This window comes from Mycteria americana, chromosome 5 (genome assembly GCF_035582795.1).
Source record: "Mycteria americana isolate JAX WOST 10 ecotype Jacksonville Zoo and Gardens chromosome 5, USCA_MyAme_1.0, whole genome shotgun sequence".
NCBI classification, from domain to species: domain Eukaryota; kingdom Metazoa; phylum Chordata; class Aves; order Ciconiiformes; family Ciconiidae; genus Mycteria; species Mycteria americana.
In genome coordinates, this window is record NC_134369.1 from 38,558,321 (window position 1) to 38,579,861 (window position 21,541).

At 36.6% G+C, this 21,541-nt stretch overlaps 1 protein-coding gene across 1 annotated transcript in view; it reads left to right on the forward strand.

Annotated features, from left to right (window-relative positions):
- Nucleotides 1–21,541, forward strand: part of LOC142410448 (formin-1-like) — a 51,619-nt gene that overhangs the window by 23,757 nt on the left and 6,321 nt on the right. The window contains exon 2 of the mRNA XM_075503018.1: nucleotides 13,997–16,016. Coding sequence (XP_075359133.1) covers nucleotides 14,102–16,016 — 1,915 coding nt within the window. The 5' untranslated portion in view covers nucleotides 13,997–14,101. The remainder of the gene's footprint in view (nucleotides 1–13,996; nucleotides 16,017–21,541) is intronic.

Consider the following 21,541-nt stretch of genomic DNA (forward strand, 5'->3'; position numbering starts at 1 on the left):
ATATGACTTTTAAAATACATAATCTGAATGTGTATTCCATTAGCTTTTAGGTACCATGAAGAGCACCAAAAAGGCAGGAAACTACCCATCATGGAGTGATCAAATAGATATAACTCAATGTAATCTGAACCTTAACTGAGTATAAATTATTGGTACCATTGCAGCATGTTTTGTATATGTATACGTTATTCCTTTATGCCCAACCCCTCTTTTTATTACTAATAATCATATCTCACTGCTATCATTGCTAGTTGTGACCATCCGTGTTTATTTGCACATACTTGGAGACAGTAGGAGCAAAGACTGCGTTAATATTTTAATGACCAAGCACAACAAGTCAGTCCTTGTGATTTTTGTTGATTTTTTGGATCTGATTGTATGCCTAATGATCTGTTTAGTTCAACCTTCTTCTGTGACAGTGGAGCCTGTAGAGCCTAGAGCTGCCTGCAACGGGGAATCTGAGGGAGGTTTCTTTTTCTTTTTGCCATTATCATTTTAAGCCTTACTCAATTACATAATGTCTTTCCAGATTAATGTTTGTGATTTTCCTTCCCTGTAAGTGTTGCCAGAGTAGGGATACAGTATGTATAGCACTTCTGCCTGAGAACAGGGAAAGCAAGCGCACAAAATGTGCTGCACAAATTCTTACCCAAGTAACTGTCTCCTAGTCATGCAGTACTCCCGTTTCTTCCCTTTCCATGGAAGGCTGAACCTCTAATCATTAGTTTGGACATTCAGCTTGATTTTAAATCCAGTGCTATGTGACGATAATGGAGGTCTTAGTATCTCCACAAGACCATATATATTTTGTTGAGTTGGGCCCTTAGAAAATTACATAAGACCTGTAAATTCTTAATATTGAATTGCTTCTGTCCTCCATATAAAGAGTCATTAAATCTTATAAATTATTTTAATTAATTGAATTATTTTAATTAATTGGTATTACTGAAATATTGAAGTAAAATCAGTATTTATTACGTCAAGATTTGACATTTTTCTCAAAGCCATTCTTTTTATCCTGCTGTATTTTAAGCTTATTACACTGAAATACTGTGTCTTCATGTTTAAATCTTCTTGCTTTTTTCCTATGTGGGTTGCCTTGTTGCTAAACTTAGAACCCCCTTGGGGGATTTATGCAACCTGTTTAATCTTAAAACAATTTCAGTTTTATAAATATTTTTAAATATTATTATTGGTAGAAGTGCATTTGCTTGTTGACAGACTTGCTGAATTTAATAAAAATTCCATGTACGGCCTTCCATGATAGGGCACAGACCAAGAAAATCACAATGACATATAAGCAATTAACCATTTTCAAGACTTTTTTTAAAGTTAATTGATTTGCACTTAGGACAGATAAAACAGACTAAATGTTGTATATATAAAAGCCAATAACTAATATACTTATTTTTTTAACAGGCCTCTGGACAACCTATAATCTCTCCTCTCAGATGGATAGCAATTGTTTTTATAAATTTTTGTTAATTGTAGTCATATGTCAAAACCATCTAGCTATGTATGAAATGCTGCTAGCAGAAAGTTGCACTGAAGAAAACAGATGCAACCATAGTTCTCTGCTTTAACACTTCCTTCTTTGAAGTGTTAATATGATCATCACAAGGCATTACATCCCATTTCATTCAGTACAGCCAAGGTTTTCAAAACTTGAATGATAAATATAATTTTTGAAGCAACCCAAAATTCCTTAAAGCTAAAGTAATTCCAAGATCACTAAAGTTTGGTAAGGGGGAAAAGTTAAAAAGCTTTCTGAGTTTATTCTCAAAGTTGGCATAATTTTTTGAAATATTTTAAAATATGCATAGTTAAAAATAGGTTTGTTAACTTGTCAAATACATTATTTCAGAAAATTGTTCTTGATTGCGAAGAACTTAATGTGGGACAGCTTCTTTGACCTTTCATTGCAGAAAGATATATTCAAAGCTTGCTGGATTTTATGGAGGGGTTCTTCTAAAGGTATAAAATGTTGTGAGGAGAGGGTTTTTTAATTGCTGTTATTATTCTTTTAAATTCCATTTCTCTTCTGTCTTCACTACTGAAGCTTCCTTAGCATTTACACTTCCTTTTGCAGTTGGTCCAAACTTTTTGCAGCTGGAATTACTTTCTTTGCTCATGAAATAGCTCAAAGATTTGCTGTAACATAGTGTTTTAGTTTTCTTCTCCTTCGCTTTCCTTAAATACTGTATTGGGTTTAAAGTTCAGAATATATGGGTATGCCAGATGTGTCTCTGAAAGTGACATTTGGTGAAAGACCTTTCATCTGAAAAGCTGTGTACTAAATGCTTCACTTAAATATCATCATGACACTAACAAGCATGGACATGAAATAATTAAATAAATAAAAATCTGATGTCTTGGTTTAATGAAACTAAAGATGCTGAACAATACAAAACAGAACAAGATGTAGCTCTTGCCTGAAGAATTTGCTGTCCGGACAAGCAAAAGTAAAGCTTTTGGACAAAGATTAACAAGAAGACAATTCTTTTATTTAAAAAATATTGATTTAATTCATGTTGGTTTTCTGTAGCAATATCCTGTACTTACTGCCGGAAGTGGAGACAAGCTACTGTGTATCCTGTAAAACTTACCGATTGATAAAGTATTAGATAAAAAAAGTTTTATTTTATGGGGGTGTCATGGTTTAATGACTGGGAAAAACTGGGAAAAAGTCACGTGTGCAGTTTATGACGCAAGTCTAAAATGTACAAATATGATCTTGAAAGTTCATATTATTTTGTTCGCTATCCATGCAAATTCTTTTGTTTTACTCTTCCTGATAATATAGTATGTTTCTGTTGAAATATGCAAAGATTACATTTTAGACATGTGGACAGAAGTCTTTTCAAGCTGTTTTAGTCTAGTATGGCTTTTTTTTGTTTATTACTTGAAAATCAGCTGACTATTAACTAGTACAGCTTTCCATTAAGACCTCTGTATTCTGAGGCAAAAGATCTTTCTTCTTGCCTATAATTAATTTTTACATCAGTATATGAGTTCAGCTGAATATTAGCCACATGCCCCTGTACACATATCCAGGAATAGTTTTCAATTTTAAGTTATAAGATTTTATTGTGAGCATTCATCTTAGGTACAGAAAGTTGTAGGGGAGGGTTATTTGTTTGAATAAGTTGTATATATATTACATTAATGCATAATTAATAAAGCACAGAATACCATGTAATGCTGTTGTTGAGAAACAAACCCTGTCTTTATTTTAAGATAGATGAAATAATTCTTACATTCATTTTAATTTTCAGATTTGGCAAAATACTCTTTTCTTGCCAGCAAGGAGAGTTTGGAGTATTGTTTGCTTGTTTATAAGTATCTTTTGAATCTCTCCGAATCATAACACTTTGTGCATGTGTCCTCTAGATATGGTGAAAGCATAAATCAAGTTGCTATGATAACATTGTACCTGCTACCTTAGTCCTTCTGAATTTTGGATAGATATACTCAAAGGATTTTCATTTTCCTTATGTGATAAGAAATGAAGAAAACGTGGTCTGCAGTATGGTGAAGATATCATTGGTCTTCATTGAGGAAGACAGAAATTAGCTGTTGTTGCTGGGTTGGACTGGCAGACCTAGGCCAGGAGGGCAGTCTATTTCTCTGAAGTACTGTAACATCTATTAGCTCCAAGAGTTGCCTTTAGAAGAGAAGATCTGAGGGTCAGTGTTGTTGCTTGAAACAGTCTGGCTGGCGTTTCATGTATCATGCAAAATGGAGCTTCTTCCTGTTTCATGTGTCATGTAAAACAAACTTGTTTTTCTGATATTCAATTTAAAAAGTCAGCAAGACTGGTTACTACCATCTATATTGAAATTGTTCAGGCATTTTTCATTATAAGACTCTTTTTTTAATTTTTAACTTTGCGACACTTTAATTATTTGAGCTGCAATTCTCCATGCCAAATGTTGCCTCCTGAAATGTTTTTCCATAGGAAAATCTCAGTAAAAAAACTAAGGCAGTTGGTTTTGCAAGTAAAACTGGAGGAGTGGGGTGAGAAATGACAAATATAATTTTGATCATGTTATAATCTATTAAACCCATTTAATATCTTTAAATTCTATAAGAGTTGCTGTTGCCATCACTTAGGAAAAACTCCCTTATTTATAAGGCTATGAATCTTGGGAACAACATTTTGCTTCAAATCCTATATGCTGAACGTATCTTTATCTGGAATGCAATGTTTTTAGTGATACTTTCCTTGCAGTTTGCCTCTTCAGCAGTCAGAAAACTCTGTTCCAGCCCAAAAAAACTGGAAGCAAGATGATTGACTCATCCGTTCTCTTGGTTCTTTCCCTGCTTAGTGCCCAGGAGCAAGGTGGAGAATGTCAAAACCTGACTGAAGTGCAGAGGGATTTTGTTTGTTTGTTTAAATGCTGTACTTCTTGAAATACTGTTTCAAACAGACTGTTACTGTGTTAAGAGTGATTTCTTCGGGATATGTGTACACGTTGCCTTTGCTCTTTCTCTCCTTTCATGTCTGCTGGTTTACTACTTATTACATTAAAGACTTTTCATAGTTATAATATCCATTGCAGAATTTTTTATTAGCAACCTCTTAAACAGTCAACTGGGAGAGTTTGTGATGGAGACCTCATTTGGTAACCTGTTGCAAATTAGTCACCTTTCTCAAACAGAATTTGGACAAATACGTCCTGCGGTGTGGTTGAACTCTGCCAACACAGTTTCAGTAGTCATGAGGACATGTTATGTGTCATCTTTTTTCTTTTTTTAACTTGCTGATGCAGTTGTGTCAGAAAAAAACAACATATTGCTTTGCTAAATTGAAGTAGGCTACAGAAGGATGAGAACTTTCATGTCAGTCTCTTTTGGGGGTGAGAGGTCTCGTTGCTTTCTGTAACTAAAATTGCAAAAGGTGTATTAGCACAGATAAAATATCAACAGAAAAAAATCCACTTGTACAAATTATTTTGTGTATTTCCAAATTACGGCAGGTTATATTGAGAAAGTACTATGGGTAGAAGAAACAACCATATTACTTGCTATCAGAGTTTCCATTAGCATCTGCCTGTGCTTCCAGTGCATTTCCTTTTCAGTTTGCTTAGTCATAATACTGTTTGCTTCTCCAAGAATCAACTCATACCGTAACTAAGCTCTTCAAAAGCAGAATTATTTGTCTTCCTTGAATCACTAGTAGTTCCATGCAGTTATTTCCTTCTTTGTACTCCAAATTCAAAACTAGACCTGACAGGAAATTATTGTCTTTTGAAAATTATCTATGAAAGAAATGATGCTTTAGATTTCTTGCTCAAGCCTTGCTCAATATTATACCTTGCAGTACAATAATAAAACTCTTATCTGGATTTTTAAAAATACAAATTTTAAGTATTACTTGCTCTTTTCTTTCTTTCCTCTTCTCTTTTTACTGTAAAAGACAAGAGTGTTATCCAGGACTTTTATTTATTTATTTATTTTCCATCTGTATAATTTTTTTCTAGTGTTGAAAAATCCAGTGGCAAAAACATAATTCAGTGAAATTCTATAATACTTTTAAATTGGGATATTTGGAACAATTAGAATGTAGGAACAGCCCGGAGAGGTGTTTGTTTTTTTTTTTTTTTAATTTTGTACTTAGCTATGTCAGAAAATGGGTTTGAGGAATTAGGGAAATAATCTTACATCATTTTACATATTTCATATCAGGTTTCTAGATATTCTCCATGCTTCTCTTATTTGTTCTTTTTTCTTCTTCCTGTGCTCTCTTCTGTAATAATGCATTAACAAGCAAAATTCAGTTCAAGTCTTTGACCATCTTAATATTCTGTGAAATTGTAATGTTCTGTTTCAACTGTAACCATCAGCAGAAAATAGTTCTAGGAGAGATTTCTGTTCTGTGATCTTCATTCCAGCGTCATTGTTAAAAAGTACATCACCTTTTAGATAAAATATAGATATTATAAAGCCTATAATTATCACACACTTCAAGATAATGGTTCTCCATAATCTTGTGTATAGTTTCTTCTTTTGTTAATAAACAGTGATGAGTTGTTGCTCATAGAATGTGAAGAGAGTGTTAAAAATAATTTTATTAACAAAATTGTGAAAACCCCAGTACATTTTCATGGCATACAGGTCACAGGCAAAGAGTTGGGATATTACTTGTGTGTTATTGTAAGAGATTTCCATGAGATACTTAGTCTAATTGGAAGACAGGTGAAACATTCTGTGAACTCCGAGATGGATTAGGTGACAAAATTTAATAGCAAATCTAAAAGTGCATGTTATCTGGAGATTATATTTCCTTTTCGTATGTGTTCCATCTATTCTTATCCATGTTATGGTGGTTTTAATACAGAAAGGGTTCTTTTGTCAGATCATTACCCTACATCCATTTCTTTGATTCCTGTTTTGTAGACCATTTCTGCTGCTACCAAGTGATTGACCAAGGCTGTCTTGTGGTCTCAGACAGCCTCGCGAGAAACCAGAATCATTTTTTTGTGGTGGTTCTTCACATATGCCACTTTTATGAGGAAGCAGTGGAGTGAAAATGAGACTTTGTAGTAGCGGAGCTTAAACGTCCTGTTCTGGTCATGTGTTGATATTGTACTTTGGAAATCAATAAGAAACCATGAATGTGGTTTGATTAGTGGATGATTGAGAGGATAGCTGACCTCTTTATGGATTAAGTTCTGTTGTTTCAAACACTATATAAACTGCCTGGTCCATCTGTACCACGCTCGTGACCATTTAAATATACCTTGGAAGATGCATTTGGCTCTAATGCATCAGGAATTCCAGGTAACCTGGAGTTTCTATTAGTGTTGCAAGAGCACCATTAGTTCATCTAATTAGCTGTAGCTTGTTAACACTTTGTGAATCAAAAGATTCTGCCTAATATAATTTCCTACAGATCTGAAATGAAGTCTTATATTTGCATACCTTTTAATCGTAAGCAATGGGAAAGTTCCTTACAAAACATTAAAATCTGTCCTTCCTGCTTACACTCAAGGCTGATTGAGCAGAAGGAAGTTCTTCATGCTGGTCCTGCCTAAGCTAACACATGTTGCTACAGAAGCGTTAGTCTCCTAAAGCTATATTGGCTCATTTTTGTGACTGTTGGAAGAAAGATGGAGAATTATTTTGCCAAATATTTTGCTGGAAGTAGGTACAGAGATTGATATGGTAACAGATATATTCTTTAAAATTAATTTCTGTTTTGGGGATCTGGAATTTTTTCCATTTGCAGAAAGATGAGCATGCTGGAGGAGCACTTACAGGAAAATGTCTTGCATTGTTTAGATGGAATATTGGTTTGTCACTAGGCATAGAAAACAGGCGTAATGATTTGACTTCTCAAAGTTTTGTATTTGAGAAAGGAGGTTTCAAGATTACCTTTGGAAATCTTTGATTAACTTCTGGCATTTGAAGATTGAAGGGGTGTTTTCTTTTCCTCACTCTGCCGCCCATTTTAACATCTCCTCTCCTAATTTTTCTTTCTTCTCCTTTGAGTTTCTATTTGCTGTCGTTCTGTCTTTCAGAACCAAAAGCATATAGGAAAGGAGTCAGCATTAAAACACGGATTTTAAGGAGTTGGTGGTTTGTTTTTTGGTTTGGGGTTTTTTTTTTTTTAGTTTATAGTGGATAGTTGGTTTTAAATAGGGATTACAACACAAAATATCAGGAGAAAAATTTTTACAGGAAGCATAGTGCTAGAAACCTTTTTTTCTTTTTTGGGATCATGTATCTACTGTAAAATGGAAGCTACTAACACAAGGGCATGTCAGAATTTTTACTGAAGGAATACTATGGAGAGCTAAGCTGTTGTATAAGCAACCATTATTAAGACATGCACTGAACAGGAACAATCAGTTTCAAGGATATCGTTCACATTATATACATCTCATTTTGAAGTCTTTGAAAATACAGGTTTCTGAAGATACCCTTATGATACTTATTACCCTTTGGGGTATACTTTTAAAGTTTTTCTGCTTTTACAATAGCAATTTTTAAAAAGTCCCTGTTCCTTGGTTGAAAGGTTTGTACAGCTTCTCCCCACCATGTGGCTTTTGCAAAGGGATCACTAACAAGTTAGTGCAGATGGGTGGAACTAGTTGGAACTGGAACTACATGGTTGTAATAGGCAAAAACATCATTTATGTCATGTCTGGCATTTAACTTAGATAAATTGTATTGGAGGTCACTTGGCTCAAATCATAGGAGCAAAAGTCTGATTAAAGGGACTTTCTAGGTAAGAGTACAACTGAAAATATTTGTCAGGAATTGTGATGTTTCGTAGTGAAGAAGGTCACTGTTTTAAAAATATTTTTATCACTTCAGAAATGAAACTATTAATGAAGTCAGTAATTTCCATATAATTCTAGTTTTGTGGTCTAGGTTCTTCTTAAACCATTTTTGAGACCAGGTGGTGTGAGTTATATATGTGTATTATGTTTTTTTCCCAACCTGACTAGTCAAATGTAATACAAATTTTAAGTATAAATGGTGAGCATTAGTTCTAAACCCCAAAGTATCATCATTGCTTTTTTCCATCTCCTGTGCACTGAAAAGGTAGTATGCTTATTTACAGCTATTTCAAATGAGACAGTGGTCTATAAAGGACCAGGAACAACTATGGGGCAGTTTGGCTTCTGAGAATGTATTTGTTTCTAGTAAGGGATCATCATATTATTCAGTCCATCCAGAAAGTTTTAAAAATTATTTTAATTAACTTTACATGTCATGTGTAGATTATCTTTTTGTTAAGTTATGGTTTTAGATTTCAAGATGTTTAGATTTCCTTATCTTCAGATCACAAAGATAGTGTATTCAGAGAGCTGGGTTTCAGATTACTTTGTTTCATGGTCTCAGTCCTGTGTTGGATTAATTTGAATAGAATGACATAGTCAAAGACTGTAAAAGATCCAAGGCATTTTAACATGCTTTTCTGGTTATTTCCATTTTATTTATCTATTTGTTTGTATAGTTATTACATTTTGCATTTATGCTTAAAAATTGTTTTTGGTATACAAAGCTCTGCATTGTGGATTAACTTAATGACTTTCAACCTTATGTTCTGTGTTATCCCTTTATGTTTCATCTGAATTTGTTGGCAAGAGTCTAATATGATTTAATACTTCCCTTGTGCCATTGCATGAGATCTGAAATTGAATAAAGCAGTTCTCTGTCTGGCATAGACTCTGTTTCTTATTCCTTAACAACTCTTTCCTAGTGTAGTTCAGTACTTGTGAAGTTGAGAAGAGCAGTATTTTAAACTACCATTGCTAACAGCATGCAGTATAGTTCAAACTGTTACACAATTAAATACTCTAATTTTTTTTTTTGTCACAATCCAGTAAATACAATGTAGACTTATAGTTGGAAAGTTCTTGTTCTTACGAAATTCTTTTATTTATGTCTCAGCTGCTGCAAGGACCTGTAACACTTTGTCTTCACAAAGATAGAATCACTTTTTATCTTTCTAATGATAACATTTGTAAGTCAAATGATAGTTTGAAAGAACCTCAGAGAAACATGAGCGTTTAAGCAAGAGAAGAAAATGATGGAGTTTGTCTCTATCAAAAAAGTTGTGCTCAGTAAAAAAATATTATTGCAGTTTCATTTCAGTTTCTTCTAGCTTGTGACGGGGATCCTTCTTCTGTCCACGTTTTTACTACCTTTCCTCTACCATGCTTTTTCTGTTTTGGTGTGTTAATTAGCTACATAACACAGCACAGAAAGTTAGCCATAACGTACGCAGGAACAGATTGCCACCTAATAACAATCAAATATTGGGGAGAGCTGGGAAAGTAAGGAGTTCCAATTCTTGCTTACTTAAAGATCAGGGAAAGGAGGAGGACCATCTGTCATGCTGAGCAGTGAATGATGCGTCCTAGAGAGAAGGAACTGCAGCAATGGAGACCTGGCTTTCTAAGAACACATTTTGAACAGCAAAATGGATGGGTGTGTTGGCTCTAGACTTTGAGGAGCACTAAATCTGTGACATTTTTTGATGTTGTTAAACTAAAAAAAAAAAGAATCCAGCAGCAGAGCAAATTTGCCTCTTAGGCACCTATTTAACAATTTCAGTTGTTCTTCCCAGTTTTTAGCTAGCTATCTCTGAGTAGCTGTTTTTCTCCTTAAAGTAGTATTTCTCACAACCTGAATCCCACTGCTCTGCTACTATGCATTTGAAAGCTACATGAGAGGAACAGTTAGCAATGATGCTGAAGATTGCTTTCATTGCTCCACGCTATACGTTCTGTAGTTAAAATTTCAAGTCTTCTTGGATTAATGTGCATTTTACTTAAGCTGTAAACTTTGCCTGAATGTGGCTTTAATTTACAAAAATTCACTCCCTGTAGTAAGGTTTGCAAATGGAAGTAGGATTATAAACGGGTTGCAAGGTGAACAGAAAAGTTGAGGAACTAGTGTTGTAATTAAGTTTGAAAGTCCTTAACCAGTTTCCTTCCTTAACATAATTCTCCTGATAGTTTCTTAAAATGCTTCTGCTTATAGAGCAGGGAGTTCACTTCTTTGTTTTCTGATGGAAGATTATAAAAAGGCTGAATAAGGTGCTGAAAGCAGTGAAGAGAAAAAGGTTTTCTTAGTAAAGAATGTATCTATTAATACATATACGCTTCAAAATACCACTAAACAATGCAGCAGTGCATGGCATCACATTATCTTTTAAATCAATAAAACTTTGATACAGAATATTTCATTGGCCTAATAGTAACATCTTTAGCAACAGTTTCTGCTATTTCTATTGTTACTATTACTGGTTTTCTCTAAAACTCACTTTTAATATGATTTCATTTCAAAGTATGTGTACATTTTTTCATCATAAGGAGCAGGGTTATGTTCTATTCAAGGTGATTCTACATTTTAATGTGTCAATATGTGTGCACCAAATCCAATGTTTAGTTTGGTGTAACTAAGAAGAGATCTAATAGGATGTAGCCTTTAAAACAGGTCTAAGCTGGCATAACAGGTTGTTGTCAAAGATGGCAAGAGTAAAAAAAAAAAAATCTTCAATAGATTTATTTTTTATAACTGAAAAAGAGCTCTTAGTTGCAATATGATTTAAGGGAGAGCTGTAAGTCTCATTTCAGTAATGTAATGATTCAGAGCTCAGATTAGATTAGGGAAGCTGCTTATGTTTTGGGAGGGGCGTAGCCTAGCAAATTTGTGTGGCAGAGGCAAGGGCTAGTTAGTTCTCTCCTTTACACGTATATTCTTTCATTAAAAAAAAAAAAAAACCAAAAAACAAACAAACAGAAAAACCAACCCAAAAAAACCAAAAAAGCAGGCATGTTATCAAGAGTAATGTACTCTTCAGAATTAAGCTGAGTTGCACCTGATGATATCATAGATGCCATTTGAGGATCTTAAATTTGATCATAATGTTTGGGTCTATAGCTACTGGGTCTATAGTTTCCATGATGCTATTTCCTTGTAGTCCCTTAATCATATTTCAATGAGAAAATGCCATGCCAGTTGAGGTGAAACAGTGGAACACATGAAATAATTCAGAATTATTTAACACTAAGTTTTTTTCCTAGATAAGACTGTGAAATACACATATACAGACTGTCTTATTCCATGTATTAAAAAAAATTCCCTTTCTTCCTATTGCTCCTTTCCTTTTATTATTTTCTAAATCAATTGCATTGACAAATACTTTGATGTGATCATCTTGTTTAAGTCAATAATAAGCATAGATTAGGTCTCCTTGGGATATCCACCCTCACTTTAGCTAGGTTTTTCCCAGTTACCTATTGTTTCTTCTTCCTAGTTTAACAGCTGTATGTTGCCAGTGGACCAAAATATGGACTGTGCCGTCCATTTCCCTGCCTAGTAACTCCCCTGAAATTCTGCTCCTCAGTAAAGTTCTCCTGTAAGTAAAAACTGACTCAGCATGCATTAGCTGGGACAGCTTAGTATTCATTTATGGAAATGTCCACAAGTTAACTAGCTCATATTTGACGGAGCTCGCCACAGTAGACTACTTGAGGGGCAATTTGGTCTATGGCTAAGCTGATGTACTGGCAAACTGCAACCATAAGGGGTGTTTCCTACTGCTTGGGTGAAGAGTGAGTAGGTTCAAGACTGCTCCTGTAATGAAAAAATGTTCTTTGATGGTTGTTATTTCTGTATGCAGAACCACTCTGAGTTGCATCTGCCAGTGACACACCCTGTGGCTGCACGATCACTCAGTTCTGCACTAGAAAAGCAGCAGGCATGCACAGCTGGAGAGAAGAGTAGGGAGACAAAGGTTAGGAGACAAGACTAGAAGTGAGGCTGCTCTTTTTGGCGGTACTCAGCCTTGTCCATATGTTGAATGCGAAACTCAGACAATGAGTTAAAACAAAAATACAAGAAGAAATAAGATGGCATAATTTTCTTGGAAACTCTTCTACGTCTATGAAACAACAAGCCAGTCTTCAAGAGAAGTACTGGCTAAAGGTTTTGCACCTTTCCTACCCCTTCCTATACCTGCACGGGATTCTGAATCATGCCGCGTAACTATTGACTGCTGGTGAACAGAATTAAGAAGCTAATCTCATTCTGATGGAAGATTGTTCGTACCATTAATCTCTCTCCTTAGGATCTCTCCTCTGTCTTCAGGGATTATGTGTGCATATTAAGAGTTTTGCTGGCATGAAGAGTGATACTACTCAAAGTAAATGGGAAGTTTGAAACTATTTAAAGAACATTATAAACAGATGCAATGCTTTAACAATTCAGATCAAATTCACTGCAATAAATGACTGCTTGCTGGTAGGATAGGATGTTTTGGGTAAATGCTGCTTGCTTCTTAGAGTTAGGCTTCACTAGTTACTTATGATAAGTTATTGGCATCAATTGGCATTATATCTCACTCCCTGCATAGCAAAAACTGATACAATAGTTGTATATTGAAAAAATATGTAAAACTGAAATGTGTGACAAGGTAATGTGACAGTTTCCTTTTAATTATTGTTGCCTGAGGCTAAGTTTGACTATTTTGAAATGATGGAAAGTTCTGCTGTGTTTATGCTTTGAAAGTTGAAAACTGAAATTCCTGCATTTTTGAACAGAGAAGCCTTGCATGAGAGAAGCTTTGCAGCTTTTGCAACAGAGAAGCTTTGCATGCTGCTGGATTTGCTGCTGAGCTTTAGGTCTTTCCCTGATGCTTATGCATTTCCTAGTGACTGCAGACTTCTCCATTTTAATTGTGGTAGCAGAGTTCCTTCTGGATGAAAAGCCAATTTAGTGCCCAAAAGGAGTAAACCAACTTCTGCCATGATGTATCAAAAAAATGTCAATATATCCAATCTGTAGCAAGAAAATACAATATGATGCAAAGAAAAGGAAATAACAAAGCTCAGTAAACCTGCCTGTAGTAGTACAATTACACTATTGCATGTTGAATCAAAATAGATTTATACAGTACCTATATGCTAACCAAGTAAACAGAACCTTTTTTTTTCTTTTTTTTTCTTCTTGCAAGTTTTCTTGATGTCATGGCAGTTTCACAGATAAATATGAGAAGAAAATGTTCAGCCTTTTTTATTTTTTAAATGTTTTCTTGGTAAATAAAGCAGCGAGAGCTAATTACATTGTGATGGTGTTATGTTGCTGGTTGTGCTGAGTAAAAAGGCAACATACATGCTTGAATGGTTCTTTTGACTAAATGTTCAACAGCAAGTTAACTTTTAACAGAGAGAGGGCAATAGGTTCCAGCATTAAAAAGTAAATTCTGTTTGAAATGGGTGTTTTGGTGAACACCTTGTGACCTTATGGAACAGCATTGGCTGAGAACCCTGGAGTCAAAGGGGTGATGTATGAGAGAAGGATTATGACTCCAACTATGAGTGTTACCAATGTCATCCTTTTTGTGTCAGATTTTTCAAGGTAAAAGATTTGTATCAGACAATATTGAGAGAAGATTGTGCTTCTGCAGGCTTGTTATTTGTCATATTAAATTTGCCATAATCAAGTTTGACAGGCTTCTCTCTATTTTTTCCAGCAGACAATATTATTGTTGAAGATTAGTCAGATGCCTTCCGTCCATTCCCTGCCTCACATGCTATGTCATGCAAGCTTTGAAACACTTAGCACATAATTTAAATGAATGACTAATTTGGCAAGCGTAATGGAAGGCACGCATACTATCCTTCAATTGCACAAACCCATTATGGAGCTTTGTTACGTCAGCTTCTATCTTCCAGAGGGGAAAGTCAGAGGATTTACTTACAAGGGCTGTGTAACTCTGGATAGAACCAGTAAACGTTTCTGTAGCTGCTATCAAGTAAGGGAGAGATTAGAGATGGAGCTGAGAGAACAGCCACGTGAAAACTCTGGAGATATTATTTTCATGCATACTACCACGAAAGACATTCTCATTGAACTATACAAACTAACTGCTGAAAAGGAAAAACTATTACCCAGTCTTTTGAGATCACATCATGTTCTGGGCCTTAACACAGGACATCAGGAGGGAAAGCGCCAGGATGTTTCTGGAGTCCCAAAACTTAAAGGTGATGATTACTCCAGTTTTACACATCAGCAGGCTTTCTTTCTGGATTCCACAAATAGAGACAATTTGAATTACAAAAAATTTAGGAAGTATAGAAGGAAAGAGAGCTTTGAGGAGTTCAGACACTGGAAAGGGGGAAAAAAGATATATGAACAACATCTTTCTTTACCGAGTACGCAAGACATGCAACTGGAAAATAAGAAGATGCTCCCCACAAGATTTCCTACCAGGAGTTTTCCCAGTTCCTTTTCTGCCTCCAGCTGGCTGACAGTAAAAGGTAAGGATGATTTACCAGTAGACAATAGTATACGACCAGAAAGGTGGATAGAAGAGGGGTATTTTCTTGAGAGCAACAAAGCTGTGAAACTGGATGCTGACTTACCGAGTTCTAGCTCAAAAGACAACAATGACATGGTCGCAGTCGAGCTAGTGGATAATGGAGAATGCATTCCTGGAGTTACGAAGGTACAACAGAGTATCACTTTGGTAAAGTCATCTCAGGACAGTCTATCTAACAACCCTGAGACATTAAGTAAATCTGCAGCTGCTAAAAGCTTGAAAAGTAGCAAGTATACTGAGCTGGTATGCAAGGAGAAAGCAGGAATCACAGCTGTTGCTGAAGTACAGGACTCAGAAGCTTGTATTAAAAAAGTTGCCAAGTCCCCTGCAGAGTCTTTACCTGATTTTCACCGAGATAAAGAAACCGTTTCTTCTGTTCTCACAACAGTACATAACGAGTTTATATCAAGAACTGATGTGTACTCCGTAGATGAAGCTGCTGGAGACTCTAAAAACACTGTGCTGCAGGAAAAGGAGCAGGACGGCTCTGGTTTGCAGTACAAAGCAGAGAGAGTGCACATTACTGATGAGTCACGCAACCTTGTGGGAGCAGTCAATAAAGCTCTTCTGAAAGTTATACGGAGCGACAGTTTAGATGAAGCTGCAGAATGGAAGAGACTGCAACAAATTACAAGAGTAGACAGAAACCTGCCAGGCTCAATATATGAGAAAAGAACCACGGTATCCCGGGGAAGCAGCAAGCATTTATTTTTGAACCTGCCTGTAAATGAAAGTCCTGATATTTCTCAGACAAGTAATAATCTTAAACTGGAAGAGAAAAGGCTGCATTCACCCTCGTTAGTAGCAGTGAGTAATGTTTTTAGTAATTCATATCTGCTATCTAATACACACAAACAAATGTCACCTATTCCTTCTCCGTTATCTTCGAGACTGCCTAGCCCGCAGCTGCATCATCGGATTCTCCCGTTACCAACACAGAACACCGAGGACGAATCTATGTTCAGTGACCATGGCAGTGGGAGACATGGTGCTGTAAACCTCTCTTTCAGTGATTTGGAGCCACAGTTTTATCTGAAGTTTTCAGAACCTGGAGAATTGGGATTTGCCACCAGACAACCAGGCCTACATCAGACTGCAACTGCAGGGCATTCTGAAAAGCACGCTGTACAAGAAAAATTAACTACTCAGACACAGCAGAATCTCTGTCCAGGTCAGTCCTATTTCATACATTTTTAAACTAACACAATCGACCAACCAAGAAAGCATTGAAGTGGTTTTTTAATACTAGCCTTTAATAATAAATAGTATGCTTGCAATTAAAGTATTTTTTACTACTTAAGGATTGAGTGAAAAGTTGTTGAACTTTTTAAATGAAAGTTGTAGCTATATAAGATTTCCTTTCAGATGCATTTTTTATGTCAGCTTATACTCAGTCCTGTTGTTACTGACCAAAGTTAATTAAATATTTTTCTATATACAATGAAAAAAGTTTACATGCTTATTTTCCTGATTTTCCTGTGCTGTGTTCTAGTCTGTCAAAATATTATGATAATATTTATTGTTCTTTTTAGTTTGTTTGACTTAACTGATGGAATATTTTCTGGGCAAGCTAATTTACATTGCCTTAAGTATAGGACTGGTGCTTTGACCATTTAGCTACAAGAGGTTGATGTAAATTCTGTAACAACAAAAGGCTTGTTTTTAAAAGGATTGCATGCAGGAGCCATGTTATAATGTATTTGAGTACAGTGCATGGGTTTATTTATAAATATATGCTGTGAATATAAAATGCATAAATATATGGCATACTGCATAGCTATCTTTGTTAGCTAGAACATCAACATCTATACCCTTCATTTTTTCTCTAAGAAATGGGAAGGCTGGAGGACCTAATTCTACAGTGGTCTAGGTGTGGCTTAGACTGGTCCCTATGTGTTATAGGGAGGGCTGATAGTGCAAAGTGACACGATTTCAATATAAAAGGGAAAGAGGTGCTAATTTGCAGCCTTATCACTTTTCATGGAAAATAGGATAATTTTCTGTAGTCTCAAATTAAAAGGGAAACTGGAAAAAAATATGGAAAAAACCCCCGTTGATATCTGTATTTCTTAGTATTTACCTAGACTTGAGCCTCGTGTGATACATCTTCCCACTCCCACCCCTGCTTCCCTTTAAAGTGCGTTTGGGTCTCTTGCCATACCTTTGGCTGATTCAGCTTGCTCAAATGGCACAGAAATATTCTCTCTCTCTCTTTGGGGGGTGGGGTGGGGGGCGGTGGAGGGTAGTCTGCCATTTTAGTTACCTAAATTGCCTCATGGGGTGGCCCTGTCAGTGACTCCAGAGCTGGTGCAAGATGAGTTACGAGATTCTGCAGTCTAAACCAGGGAGGAAGACATGGGCATAAGGAAAGGGGGTTTCCAAAAGAGGAGGTGTGTAGGGATGTGAAACCATTACCTTAGCCAAAGGGTGTTGAATACTGCCTATGAGGCTTGCATTTATGTCTGCTTCTTCTATAAGTTGCTTTCATTCCACTCAAGACTAAATCAAATTTAGTGTTGTTTGATGAGTTGACAAAGCTGATGCAAACACTCACTGGCAGCAAAAGATGGGTGCTATGCTCTTGTTCTTTCATTCCTTTCTTGGTTCCTGTTGTGCTGTGTTGTCCTACCCCTCTCATTACTTCTTGCACTTATTGTACCTTTTGGTGAGCTGGTTTAGCTCACGAAACCAGCAGAAAATGTCACCCCTTTGTAAGACTAAAGTAGCACAGCCAATATGTATGGTGCTATGTTTTGGTTTTGTGATGAAAACGGTGTTGATAACACTAATGTTCTAGCTTGTGCTGAGCAGTGTTTGCACAGCATCAATCCCTTCTCTGTTTCTCACTCTGCCCCCCCCAGTGAATAGACTGGAGGGTGTGCAATAGGCTGGGAGGGGACACAACCGGGCAGATGACCCAAACTAACTAAAGAGATATTCCCTGCCATATAACATCATGCTCAGCAATAAAACTGGAAAGAGGGGGCTTTAGGGGGGTTAGCCATCTTTTGCTTGGGAACTGGCAGGGCTTTTGTTTACCCACAGGAGGTGGTGAGTGATTGCTTTTGCATCACTTGTTTTGTTTTGTTTTCTTCCCTGTTCTTCCACTTATCCTTCACTTACTAAACAAATTTTGTTTGTTTGTTTGTTCATTTGTTTTATCTTGACCCCAAGTTTTCTCCTTTTTATTTTTCCTTTTCTCTTCCCTTCGTCCCACTTGGGGTGGGGGGGAAGTGAGTGAGTGACTGTGTTCCGCTTATCTGCCCACTGGGGTTAACCCACAACAGCTCTATAAGAAACAAAACAAAACACATACACACAAATAGCATCTGTTGGCTGAAAATCCTGGCTATTAAGCAGAAATGTCTTTGTGTAAGTGAACAAAGTAAGTGCAGACAGAACAGGACCTTAGTTCTTGTTTACTGTTATCTTGCAACATTAATACAGATAGAAAATGTCACTGCAACTTTCTGAAAGATGTAATACTATTCTGGGTTTTTTTTTTTTTTTTTTCATTTTCATGTATGATTGCATGCCAGCATTATTACTGATATGTCAGAAAATCTGTAACTTTAAGGAAAAGTTTCCTACTTTGCCAGCATATATAACACCGTAGGTATGTCTGGATCTGGGATAACATGACTTTCCATTTCGTTCTGAACCAAGGGTGGAATCGTTCTTACTGACAGAGCCTTGGGAGTACCACTCTTCTGTAAACTGACATAAGTAATAACTAACTGACTGTAGTGCAGTGGGGCAAATGATGTATCTCCAAATTTAGACACCGTGATGCTAAGATTTACCGCTGTAAATTTGCAGTCCTGGTTTGATCCTTATAAGATTCCTCCCATGTGTGAAGAGCAAAATTCAAGACTATTGTTCAGATTTGTCTTTAGTGGGGTGCTATTGTGAAATGATTTCTTTCAAATCTAGTCTGTTATTAAATTGTATAAGTATCTACAATGAATCTAAGAATTATGGAGAATTTTGATTGACTATCAGTCAAGTTGGTTGAAGGATTTATTTCATGTCTAAATGCTGGTCTTATGAATGGCTTTTCAAAGTTATATTACTGTTACAGTTTGCACTGCTTCATACTGCAAAACATTTGGAGCCTTTTATTACCTGCGTAACTTTGTATTTGGAAAATTTAATGAATGGGTTAAAATATTTTAATTTATTAGTTTAAATAATGAATTGGCTTATCATACAGCTCTACACATAATTTTACTTCTCTTTTCTGATTGTTTTAAATCATGATTCTTCACTCTCTGGATACTTGGAGAATATTCCTGCAGTCAAACCTGAAACATTTAGCTAAGGCAGAGTGCCTTTATTTTTGTACTTCCACTTTTTCTGCAAGTTCAGGTTTTTTACAGCAAATATTTATGACACAAATCTCATAGTTTCATTACACAAGGTTCTATCAGTAATTCACTTGAAAGTACAGTTTTCTGGATCTTCCTGTTGAAGTGCGACTGCTGGCCATGGGAACAGGTCACAGCTTTTATCTTAGCAAGTTAATAGTTAACTGAGAAGAATTTATAGTTCAACAATAATTGTTTAGCAATTTTCTCTGTAAGTGGGATGGGGAATTAACATTCCTATATTTGCATGTAATAGTGCCATTTGAATTATCAACATTCTAAGTAAAAGCTTTAGAATAAATGAAGGCTTTCAAGAACTAAACTGTTCAGCTTCAAGCAGCAAAAACAAAAGTACAAACATTAACATTTATCATAAAAAGGGATTTATTAAATCCTCAGAAACATACTTCCTGCATTTCTGTAGGAAGTTCTTTCTACTCTAACATAAAATACATTATGCTTTTATAGTCCTGGAGAAGCCAAGCTTGCTTTTGAAACAATTCTCAATATATCTGAATATCTGTCTCAGGGAAAGATGTTCTGAGACATTTTAGTTCCTGACTGTGCTTCTCTCTCAAATTGTTCACAGTGGTAGAAAAAACTAGGGAGAAAATTTTCAGAGCTGTTTTATTTAATTAGTACGGAATGACACCGATAAGCTGTTTTACTAAGTATTATCTGAAAGAGGAGGAAGATTAGTGATATTTTTAGCAGTTATTGAAGCGAATTTGTTTCAGAGCAGGAAACTTAAAAATAAAAGTCTCTGGTTATGATGTAGCCTCTATGACTTAGGGCAAGTCAGCCAAGACATCCCATTATTCCAGGACACTGACTGGTGACTGTGCTTTGAGTCAGGATGAGACTGGGATGGGTCATTCACCACACTTTCTGTTTTATGTATTAGTGCTGCTGTGGCAAAAGAATAAAAAACTGCAAAGGGGGAATGGTGAAAGCAAGAAAGAGAACAAATGAGAAGAATGGTGTTACCCTACCTCCCCAGCCAATGAAGATTGCTCCTTTTTTGATATCTAGTAGTTGTGAAAGAAGAATATATCCAACAAACACAGAAATCCAAAGTTAGTAGGACTGTAGAGAAACTGAAATTAATGTGGGATAGAGCTGAATGATTAAGGCTTGTGCCAGGTAAAATGGCTGAGACTATGGCACTAAAAGGGACAGGTCCCTTCTCTCCTTATTATCTTCCCTTCTCCCAGCACAGACCTCCTCTCTCACTATCCCTCCCCTTCTTTGGAACAACTTTGGTGGTTTTCTTGCTTTTTGGTAGTTTGAGTCAGATCACTAAGCAAGTTGAAAACTGAGCCAGCAAGGAGAGAGGTGAGTAGCTTTTGCTGGTTTAGTGAGTGTCGTGGTTTAACCCCAGTCGGCAACTAAGCACCATGCAGCCGCTCGCTCACACTCCCCCTTCCCGCTGGGATGGGGGAGAGAATCGGAAAAGCACAAGTAAGGAAACTCATGGGCTGAGATAAGAACAGTTTAATAATTGAAATATAATTATAATAATAATAAATTGTAATGAAAAGGGGAGAGAGAGAGAGAGAACCCAGGGAAAAACAAAAAAACCCCCAAGTGATGCAGCCGCTCACCACCCACTGACCAATGCCCAGCCTGTCCTCAAGCAGTGATCACTGCTCCCCGGCCAACTCCCCCCAGTTCATATACTGAGCATGACACCATATGGTATGGAATAGCCCTTTGGCCAGTTTGGATCAACTATCCTGGCTGTGCCCCCTCCCAGCTTCTTGTGCACCTGGCAGAGCAGGGGAAGCTGAAAAGTCCTTGACTAGTGCAAACATCACTTAGCAACAACTAAAACATCAGTGTGTTATCAGCATTATTCTCATACTAAAATCCAAAACATAGCACTATACCAGCTACTAGGCAGAAAATTAACTCTCTCCCAGCTGAAACCAGGACAGTGAGCTGAACGGTTCACTAGTGGTCTGCTGAAAACCAAAGCTAGGGTGAAGGAGGACATGAAAGTGTGCTGCCAGGAGGCAGAAAGGGCAAGTGAGCAAGACCAGCCCTGCTGGCAGCAGGGAATCATTAGATCTCCAAAACCTCAGTTGCATCCCAAAACTGGAAGCCAGGAGGCTGGCTGGGACTGGCTAAACCAGAAGTTGTTGGGAGGGGGAGATAAGAGGTGAATGAAGTTGGATGAGGATGCAGAGAGACTGTGATCTTTTAAGTGAGTGGTGTTAATAGTGAAGCAGGAGGAACAAGAGCGGTTGGACAATCGAGAAAGGGAAACTCCAATGGACTGGATAGGGAGTGTGGCCTTGGCTGGGATGGAGAATAAGGATGGAGTATC